This window comes from Lathyrus oleraceus, chromosome 6 (genome assembly GCF_024323335.1).
Source record: "Lathyrus oleraceus cultivar Zhongwan6 chromosome 6, CAAS_Psat_ZW6_1.0, whole genome shotgun sequence".
Lineage (NCBI taxonomy): Eukaryota > Viridiplantae > Streptophyta > Magnoliopsida > Fabales > Fabaceae > Lathyrus > Lathyrus oleraceus.
In genome coordinates, this window is record NC_066584.1 from 439302425 (window position 1) to 439313677 (window position 11253).

An 11253-nucleotide genomic window follows, 5' to 3' on the forward strand; every position below is an offset into this window, starting at 1 on the left:
GTGTGTGAAATTGTGTTGATGAAGTATTACCCCCAATAAAACGAAACGACGTCATTTTACTATAATGAGAATTCAGCGAGTTAGGATACATGCGGTCCAAACTTGGTTATCCAATCCGCCCATTTAAACCTAGCCTAATTCGTTATTAACACCCGTTGAACCCTAAATATATTATATTGTATCGTTGGTAGAATAACTTATCAATGGCACAGTAAAAATAAAAACTACAACTACTCATCAATGTTATGTTAAACAAAAAATTAAGTTGGCCCCAAATCAATATAATCCGTCCAAAATTAATTTTGTACCATATTTTAATATGATGTCACCTCGTCCTCGGTTTTAAAAGGTTTAGGAGAATAAAAAAAGAATCTTAATTCTCAACCGTTCCTTATTTCCTCAAAAAAAAAAACATAGCTAGCTGTAACTTCATTATTTTCAGGAAAAAATCATGCAAACCTATAAAAGATCGAAAAAAAAAACACTTCAAATAAAATCACAATCACGTGATTACGCTGAATCTCAAGATAAGTGTCTTCAGTTACATGTGGCACATATAAAATCCCACACCTCTTAACTCCTACTCCGAGAGACAGAACAAACACATAGTTAAACAAAAAACACTCTCTCTTGACTCTTCGAAGAAAAAGTTGTCACTGTTACAGACTCGATCAATGGCTTTCTGTTACAGACTCGACAACTTCATCATCTCTGCGTTTAAACCCAAACACTCAAATGTCCCACTTTCAATTCATCATTCATCATCCAATTTTCCTTCTTTCAAAGTTCAAAACTTTCCTTTCAGGGTTCGCTATAATTCAGCTATTAGAGCCACTTCATCTTCCTCTTCTACTCCCACAACCATTGCAGAACCTAATGACATTAAGGTTTTTTTTTCCTTCACACATTTATTGCTATTTTTATGTTTTTTTAAAAATTTAATTTAACCCTTTTGAATGTTTTTTTTTGTGAAGATTAACTCTATTCCTACTAAACCTATTGAAGGACAAAAAACTGGTACCAGTGGTCTAAGAAAAAAGGTTGGTGCTTGTTCTATTCATATTCAACCCTTTGATTCATTATGTTTGATCAAAATGCTCACATTATGATTGATGTTAATATATTTGTGCATGCAAAATGAAATTGTGTTTGTTTATATATGCTGAATTGTTTTGTAGGTGAAAGTGTTTAAGCAAGAAAATTACCTTGCAAATTGGATTCAGGTTTGTAGAATCCCATGCAATGTGTAAAGATTATATGGTTAATGCGTTTTTGCTTTGTAATGTAAGTTAAACACTTATGTGGATTTGTAGGCACTGTTTAATTCGTTGCCGCCGGAGGATTACAAGAATGGATTGTTGGTTTTGGGAGGCGATGGTCGATACTTCAATAAAGAAGCTGCACAGGTCAAATTTTTTGAATGTGTCAACTGAATCTTGTGTTAAGAAAACGGCTTGATTTCTAATTTGTCGGCTTGTTTTTTTGTGTGATTTGCAGATAATAATCAAGATTGCTGCTGGAAATGGTGTTGGAAAAATTCTGGTTGGGAAGTAAGTTTCAATTGATTTTGGTTTATTGAATTAGTTGCAACAAACAAGATGAATCACTTAAATCAAGAGCTAGTAGGGATTGTCATTGATTCGATAAAACAAAACATCTTTCTTGGATTAGTGCATGAGCTATTGTTCAATGCAATCTGTTTGGAATGACTGATTTAAGTTTATCTGCTGACATAAGTACTTGTAAGACTTTTTGTTTGGGAGGACTTGTAGAAACAACTTACGGCGTATTCATAAGTTGTTTTGAGCTTATTTTCATGATAGCTTAAAAAAATAACTTATAGCTTATACGGAAACAATTTGACTTTATTTGATCTTTTGTTATAAAAGTAACTAAGTTGTTTATCCAAACAAAGCGTAAATTGAATACGCGTTTTCTATTCTAAATTCAGGGAAGGGATATTGTCAACGCCAGCCGTTTCTGCTGTGATAAGGAAGAGAGAGGCAAGCAAAACTAACTCCTTTTTCTCAGGCATAACATTTTCATTCAACTTTCTCTTTTCTTCTCATTTTCTTAAACTTCAACAGGCAAATGGTGGGTTTATCATGAGTGCGAGCCATAACCCTGGTGGACCTGAATATGATTGGGGTATTAAGGTGACTTTCCTAATTAATTCTCATCAATTAGAAGAGGATTCTGTCATTTTCTATCTAATGTACATGTTAAGATATGTGGTTGTGCCTAACTCAACTATAACATGGTATCAGAGTCTGGTTCGGCGTAATGATGAGTTAGGCCTAACCACATTTCCTTGGATCGGAATCAGGCTCTGATACCATATCAAGAATGTGTGGTTGGGTCTAACTCTAACTCTAACTCTAATAGTACATAATGAATACCGATTAGTCAATTCATGTTTTTTTCTGTAACGTGTCTGTACTTTGTAGTTAATGTTGAGAGACTGTGTTATGTGCAAATCTATCGGTTGGTGTTACTGATAAATTTCTTTTCTGCTGAATTCAGTTTAATTACAGTAGCGGACAACCTGCACCAGAATCCATCACCGACAAGATTTACGGAAACACCCTATCGGTAAGTGTCCCATTAAAGTATGCCTTAATATTCCGATCCTACATTCCGCTTTTTGAAGTGTTTAACTCCATCAAAACATGGCTACTATGCCTCGTATAAATCACTACATAGTAAAGGGTCAGCAGAAAACCTATGAGTAATCTACAAACTCATTGCACACAAAAAGTTATAGCATGGTTTTCAAATGAATTGAAATCACAGTTGATATTTTTCTCAACTTTTTCATACAATTTCTATTGACACAGATTTCTGAGATAAAGATTGCTGATATTCCCGATGTTGACTTATCAAATGTTGGAGTTACGAAATTCGGAAGCTTCAGTGTGGAAGTAATAGACCCAGTTTCTGATTACCTGGAGTTATTGGAGGTCAAAATAATCTTTTTTCTTCATTATAATCCAGTAGAATGATTCATGCAAGCTCGATCTCTGTGTTGAGAGTTTTATTTCATTTCATTTCGTCTAAGTTTATTTGTTATTATTTTTTGTGCAGACAGTGTTCGATTTTCAGCTAATCAAAAGTCTTATTTCACGGCCAGATTTTAGGTACAACCTTAACATTTATTCCACCATAATCCAAATCTTGGCACATTGTCTAGAATCTGATTGTGTTAAATTTTTTTATTTTAGGTTTACATTTGATGCCATGCATGCAGTTGCCGGTGCTTATGCAACACCCATTTTCGTTGATAAACTTGGTGCTAGTCCGGTATAGTTCTTCCCCTTTTACTCTTGTACATAGCGGGTACAAGTTTATACGGTATTGTTGATTTTGGGTGTTAAGTATGCAATGTAGGATTCAATTTCAAATGGAATACCTTTGGAAGATTTTGGACATGGTCATCCTGATCCTAATCTAACGTGAGTTTAGTTTTATATTTTCGACATTGTGTTTTCAATCATTAGTAAATTGTTTTTGATTCTAATGTTTATTGAACAGATACGCAAAGGATCTTGTCAATATTATGTATGCTGAAAACGGACCTGATTTTGGTGCCGCTAGTGATGGTATGCGAGATTTTAGTTATTTTTGAAATTTAACTTGTTTCCGTTGATAAATCCTTGTGCAACAATGTTTTGTCTGAACCCAAGAGCAATTGGATGAGATGGTAAGAGATCTCTTTCAGCTTAACCTGAGGTCCTGAGTTTGAACTCAGTCCTGGGCACGCAACAGTGCTAAATTCTCTTGAGAGAGAACTTTGCCGTCCATTGCGGTCCTCCCCAGCTCGAGGGATTAGTCTCTGCAGTTGCACGCAGAGGATACCCGATTTTTACTGTAAAAAAACAATGTTTTTTGTCTGCATTTGTTTACTTGATAATGTTTATGTATTTTAACTTTCGTTTAGGTGATGGTGATAGAAATATGATTTTGGGAACAAGTTTCTTCGTAACTCCTTCAGACTCTGTAGCCGTTATTGCAGCCAATGCAAAAGAAGCGATTCCGTACTTTAAGGACAGTATCAAGGTAGAAAGTTTGTGCATATCATATTATTCACAAGTATTCGTTGTTGTAAAACAGAAGTGTCATTGTTCTGTATTGTAATTGCAGGGTCTTGCACGATCAATGCCGACAAGCGGTGCTCTAGATAGAGTTGCTGAAAAGTTGAACCTCCCTTTTTTTGAGGTATAGTATGATTTTACATTGTTGTTGCGTTTAGAATTATTCTAGATTATGGTTCTCGAATGACAGACGGACCTCGGGTGCAGGTTCCCACTGGTTGGAAATTCTTTGGTAATCTTATGGATGCTGGAAATCTGTCGATTTGCGGGGAAGAGAGTTTTGGAACAGGTTCTGACCACATTCGTGAGAAAGACGGAATCTGGTAACTTTCTTATTTTTGTATTGAGAATAGCGGGTCGAGCATTTATCAAACATTATCTAAGTTTCTCCGACTTATTAATATTATAGGGCTGTATTAGCTTGGCTTTCGATTATTGCTCACCGCAACAAAGACACGAAACCAGGGGAGAAATTGGTCTCTGTGTCTGATGTTGTGAAGGAGCATTGGGCAACCTATGGTAGAAATTTCTTTTCTAGATACGATTACGAGGTTGGTTTTGATGCTGCAATTGAAGTTTTATTTGTTGTATCACACACTTTGAAGTTTTATTTTTCTTTTGAGTTTTGACAAATATAAATATAGGAATGTGAATCCGAAGGCGCAAATAAGATGATAGAGTACCTACGAGAGCTTTTGTCGAAGAGCAAGCCTGGTGATAAGTATGGTAAGTTACTCACAACCACTTTCTTATCACAGACACGGAGACACGGACACCAAACACGACATTGACATTGGCACGTAATCATTAGCATACACTTTCCCTGAGTATATTTAAAGTGTGATGAGTTTTCTTGTACAGGAAGTTACGTCCTCCAGTTTGCCGATGATTATACATACACTGATCCTGTAAGTTCTTACAACTTCACATTCTCATCATGTTGATTTTTGTTTCTTCAACTTACGGTAAATCAACCATAGTTCAAATTCTGATTGAATAAAAACATGCAGGTAGATGGAAGTGTAGTATCAAAACAAGGGGTTCGGTTTGTTTTCACCGATGGTTCAAGAATTATTTACCGTTTATCAGTAAGTAACGTCTGTTTAATTACTTACCCGAAAAATTTATGAAATGAAATATTAAGTGATTACTTACGGTGTTTTTGTTTACAGGGAACGGGTTCTGCTGGTGCAACTGTTAGAGTGTATATCGAACAGTTTGAACCAGATGTTTCTAAACACGACGTCGATGCTCAAATTGCCTTGAAACCATTAATAGGTTAATTTCATGTTCCGAAACGAATGTAATACTTTAATAAACTAGTCGATCTTTTCTTTTTGTATGATTGATTGATCTTACTATTATGCAGATTTAGCATTATCTGTTTCAAAGCTCAAAGACTTCACAGGGAGAGAGAAGCCTACAGTCATCACTTAATATAAGTTTGGTTTTTCATTTTCAGTTTTGGTTATTTTTCCACTTTGGAGCTTAGCATCTTTTTTGTATAATATGATATTTTGTATTTACTTTCAAGAAAATGAAGTATCATTGTGTAACAGAATAAATAATGGTATTAATAATAGCTAGCTTCTATGCAGAGAAGTTGTTCTTTTCAATGTTTATGTCCATTGGAATGCTAGAGTTGCATCTCAAACCCAGATTAATCATTTGAAATGTTTTGTAAACTTTTTATATAGTTGATAAACCTTTTCAAATTATAACATCTCTAAGAAATTGTTGCAAGAAGAATAGGAAATAAATGACCTCTATATTGTGTTCTTCTTTTTGGAAGGCTGAGCTATGAGCTTCAAACGGATTGATCAAATTATGTAAAGGGTTATATGATATATATTTAGATCATTGGTATTAGTTCAAGAATGAAAGATAAACCGGACTTAAAAAATTACCTCACTACAAAGCCAAAAATCACACCAGCAAACACATTTCACATTGAATTTCTAATGGTGCCTATTTCGGACTAGAAAGGTTACTGGTATTCAGCGATTGTAACTGTAAAGTTAGCATTCCAATGTTCAATTTAGAGTTTGAGAGAGGTGAAACTATGTAAGTGTGAATACATGTGCGTTACTCGATTAGAACCGTTCTAGGTTGATCGGACCGTTGGATGCACATCAACGGTGGAGATGACAACGGAAGGCATGCTCCAATGCGATGTTACAAAGTGGGTGCCCACCTTTACGTTAGTTGGTGGAGAGCTTTGTCTAGATTGTGCCGGTACTATTGGGCCTCTATCTAGCCTTGAACCGTTGCTCCCCTACTCCTTGTCATCAACCATGAAGTGAGGAATGTTGAAGTAGAAGTTGAGACCGGGCAAAGCACAAATTATGATGAGGAAGTATCAAACTAAAAAGTTATGATGATAAGTTATGGTTTCTCTAAAAGTCATCATGACGAGGAGAGAGAAGAATTGTCATTATTAATATTTTAAATCAGTATCACACGGTAACTTGCCGAATAGGTGATCGGTTCAAGGAATAAGAAATTCTAAAATTTTCCTGTCCAAACACTTTAATCCAATTAGATCTCGTGATCGGGGGACTTATGTATATCCCGAAACTCTCAAAGGTCGGGTTTATGTAGGTCGGGTACAAAAGAGAAAACACGTCGAATGTCATATACCATAAGTAGGTCAGATCCCGGTCAAGGAGACATTGTTACGAGACATAAGAAAGTCGGATACGGCCACGTAGTGACTCTGATAGATGAACAAGTCAGATCCAGTCTCTAAAAAAGTGTCAGGAGGAAACATGAACAATCACATATGACCGTTACGAAATATCTCCACGATTGCATGGGAGTTATAAAAATTAAGGGAAAATGTGCTACTCAGGGAAGATGACAGACGTTACCAGATGTCACTTTAACACGAGATATGAAGAGGAATCCCTTTAAGGATCATTGAAGAAGGGACGAGTATAAGGAGACTTTTCCACAAGAAAGAGGACAACTAATACCTCATAACAAATAGGACGATAGGGAGATTTATCCAAATAGTGTTTAGCAAGAACACTACTCTGTTTTATTTTTAAAAATCATTTCTAATTGTCAAAAGAAACGAACCAAAAAGAATGTAGAAATCACTTATGCTGGCTGACCCAAATTGGCCAAAAAAATCCGCGTAATCGTTGATTTCTCTAAAAATATAAAAAATGTCATATTAAATATGATATTCTTATAAATATACCAACGTGTTTTTAGATGCCAAGGAAACAAATTATCTTTTGAAAAAACTTGGACCACCATAAGGAAATCGTTCTCATATTCAACTTATTAAATTTTTTGAGAGGCCAAAATAAAAAAATCTGAAAAAATCAATGAAAAAATATGTGGTTTTTTTATAGGAGCTTTTTCAATTCACCCTATATGAGAGAGAAAATAGGTACTAATCTTAAACTTAAATATATTTAATTGTGAGATATTTTATGTGAAATTTCATATTTAAATACGAATAATCGTATTTTCTTTCCTCACAAGTATTTATTTGAGTATATGTTTGACTATTAGACCCGTCGTTGTTTTAATATATACGGTAGTAATTAATAGAGTTTAAAATTTATTTATTTTTAATTTCTAACTCAATCACATCATAAATATCATTTTAATAAAAAATCAAATATAATAAAATTATAAAATTAAATTATTACAAATGACTCATGAAATATTCAATTGAAATTAAGTATTTAAAATATGATAATTTACTCTACCATTTCTTTTTTTTTTGGGAGAAGATTATCTCCGATGTGTATTTAAACCAGAGAGAATAGTGCAAATCTGCACCATTAGAGCCCATAATTTTTTTGCTTTCTAATATTCTGATTTTTCTATCTCTCTTCAACAAGTAGTTTAGATTTCATTGGAGTTAAAATTGAGAGGGAAAAACATAGGAGAGAATTCCCTCCTCCCTTTTTGTACACCAAACTATATTTTAATTGTTTTTGTATATGTGTGAATAAACTATACTATAATTGGTTAGAATACACTGTCGGATATGGACGAGTTGGGTGTAAGTTCCCAAATTGTTGTATGCACTATCATATATGAGATTTTCCTATGTCAATTGAAAATTTGTAATCAAGAACATTATCAAAGTTGAAAAGTAACTAGCTAGGTCATGATACTACAATATTATTTCCCATGTAAGTTAACATACTTGGGATATGATGACAATCAAACAGTCCTTTTTCTTCAAAAACTCCAAAACCAAAATCAAATTTGGATTGTCTCTGCCCCCCAAATTTCCGATAGTCAAGTCTTCCACTAGACCCACCATCAAATAATGGTACAAAAATGATAGAAGCAAAAAAGATGACTAATCCTATAATGGAGATAACAATAGGATGGAACTGTGCTTGTCCTAAATGTGACACACTGTCTCTATCTATAACCTATATTAGTGTCGTTGTTGGTGTTAAGGTCCCAACCTTGTTGAGTATGTCAATTTAATGGGATCTTTTCTCATAAGAAAATGTTTATTTATTACACTTAAGTTGCTATTTGCATGACATAGTCACAACTACTACGCCATCATGTTTATTAGTTGCCTCTACTAATGGACCTGATTAATGTCTTCTCTTACCCAATATTTCTTGTCCTATATGAGCTAATGTGGGATCTTATGTAGTTTGGAATTTAGGAAATTTTATAATATATGGGTCAAATGTTGGTATAGTAGAGAAACATGTATATGGACAAAATGGGATTTTGATTAAGATATGAGTATATTTTTTTGGTGAGAGAGTTGACACTTACCACAGGTTTGAGATTCCAAACTATGTTTGATCTCGCTCGTCTTGTGCTAGCTATAGGAGCATGATTAAGGTGATTGACAGATAGTAGGCAACAAAGTTATGAGGAACACATATTGTTGCTTTGTGTATGTTCAGTCTTATGCTCGATTATAAGTATGAAATGAAATACCACTATTGGCATGGTTTGAGTAATATAGCAGAGAAGTACTACTCATTTGTTTTATCAAAAAAGTTAAGGAAATGAATGGGTATCCACATAGAATGGTCTACTACAAGAGTGGGGGATTTAAGTATACTATACAACTTCTAGCTTTTTTTTAATAATTTTTTTAAAGGATAAATATACGTCATTCCTGTAATGTTAGTGAGTTTTTGATTATTCTATGTAAATTTTTTTTATTCTCCACATATAAGATCAAGATTCCTTGTGTTTGGTCCTTGGGTTGACTATTTCAACCCAGAATCTTATTTTAATCTTATGTGCCATATTTTTTTTTGTCTACGTGGGTTTCTTCATTTTTTATCCTTGGCATGTCATTTCTTGTCCCCCTCTATAAAATTAGGGTTACTTGTGGTCCCAAATTCTGAAACCTATCTAGGAGATGAATTTGAAGAATGCCATTGAAGCATCACAAGCTTGTTTCTGGAGAACGAAAAACGAGGAATTGCATTGCAGGGTCGTAGACGAAGCACGAAGACGTCGTCGGATCTTCCAAAGTTTGAGGTTAGTATGTTCGAACTCTCTTCCAATGTCTGAGCTTGTTTCTGTATTGATTGTAATGTCGAACATTAAACCTTTTTACGAACCCCTTTCATAAAACATACACTATTTTAATGTTATTTTTCACCATGAACGACATCGTATACAGAGTGATGTGGATACGATGGTTTTCTCGGAACAAATTGACAAGTGGACAATATTTGAAGTCCATAAGTTGGTGGTGGGATGGGGTTATAAAGAAGGATATTATAAGATGTGGACGAAAATTTCTTTCAGCTAAGAAATGATGATGATGCATATGATTTTCATGCATATGCTTGTATCACTGAAGTTGATGGTGATATTTATCTAGAACATGATGTGAATGACATAGAACTTAAAGTAAGGGTACCTAGGTGCATTAATGGGATGACAAATATGGAAGGATTAGATGATGATGGCGTTGAAGATTTTGATGATAGTGAGGATGAGAGAACTATTGCTATTATAGATGGATTTTATGGAATGGATGTTAATCTACCTATAACTCAGGAAGCCATATGTGCAGGATAACTAGGTATGCCCCAAAAGAAATTTGAAGATGATGATTATTTTAGTGATAAACTAGACAACTCAGATCCAAATGAATCTAGTGATGATGAATGGCCTAAGTTTAAAAAGTTTAAAAAGAGCATCTCAATAAGGACTACGAGTTTAAGTGGGGTATGAAATTTAATTCTCTATCTGATTTTAGAGATTCAATTCGCGAGTTGTCAGAATTAAATGATAGGGAAATTACCTTTATAAAAAATGAAGGGCGAGGGTAGAATGCAAGGTCAAATGTGAGTTTTTAGTTCTATGCTCTAAAGTGGACCACAATCATACTTATGTTATAAAGACATTGGTGGATACCCACACATGTGCTAAGGTTTTGAATAATAGATCCGCAAACTCAAAGTGGGTGACCAAGGCAGTAGTGAAGAAAATACAAACTTCTAAAATAATGAGAATACACGGTATAATGCAAGATATGATACACAATTTCTCTGTGGGATAAGTGTTGCTAGAGCATGAAAGACAAAGTTGATTGCAAATAAAATTATTGAAGGAGGTGCTGATAAGAAATATGCAAACCTATGGAGGTATGTAGTTAATAAAGTTTACTTCATCGTGTATTTAATTCATTTCACCCCTTATAAGTGTTGCTAACCTATTGCATATATTGAATTTGTTTGTTTATTACAGGGATTATTGGCTGTTTTTGAAGAAACGTTTGAAAGAATTGAGCATAGGTTATGTCTCAGACACTTGTATGCAAATTTTAATAACTTTTTTAGAGGCGACACACTTATAAGGGATTTGATGATGGGAGATGCCAAGGCAACTTACTATCAGGGTTGACTGCAGAAGATGAATGAACTGAAGCAAGTGGATGTCAAGGTTTGAATGACTAATGGGAGTTCCTACCAAATGGTTGTGTAAGCATGCATTTAGTTTTTACACTAAATGTGATATTTTAATGAACAAAATTGTTGAATCATTTAATGCCACTATTTTAGTTGATAGGGATAAGCATATATTAACCATTTGTGAATGGATTAGAAAGTATCTTATGAATATGTTAGCAACATCTGCCCCCAAACTTGAGAAGTGGCAACATAGAGTTATGTTAATGCCTATGAAGAGTTTAAAT

The 11253-nt window shown here is 34.3% G+C and overlaps 1 protein-coding gene across 2 annotated transcripts; it reads left to right on the forward strand.

The window, feature by feature from the left end:
• The first annotated feature begins 495 nt into the window (after positions 1–495).
• Positions 496–5838, forward strand: LOC127097511 (phosphoglucomutase, chloroplastic). 2 transcript variants are annotated; one of them, NM_001426969.1, is made up of 22 exons: positions 496–887; positions 975–1040; positions 1179–1223; positions 1314–1406; positions 1498–1550; positions 1952–2003; positions 2088–2156; positions 2524–2592; positions 2838–2960; positions 3085–3137; positions 3222–3300; positions 3388–3452; positions 3532–3599; positions 3938–4056; positions 4141–4215; positions 4299–4414; positions 4501–4642; positions 4736–4817; positions 4953–4999; positions 5102–5179; positions 5264–5369; positions 5461–5838. In NM_001426969.1, exons 1-22 carry the CDS (start codon positions 675–677, stop codon positions 5526–5528), a joined length of 1881 nt encoding a protein of 626 aa, NP_001413898.1. In that variant the 5' UTR covers positions 496–674; the 3' UTR covers positions 5529–5838. The 2 variants fall into 2 exon arrangements, with proteins under 2 accessions (NP_001413898.1, XP_050891964.1); XM_051036007.1 differs by having other exon boundaries at positions 521–887; positions 1952–2156; positions 5461–5707.
• Positions 5839–11253: the final 5415 nt, after the last annotated feature.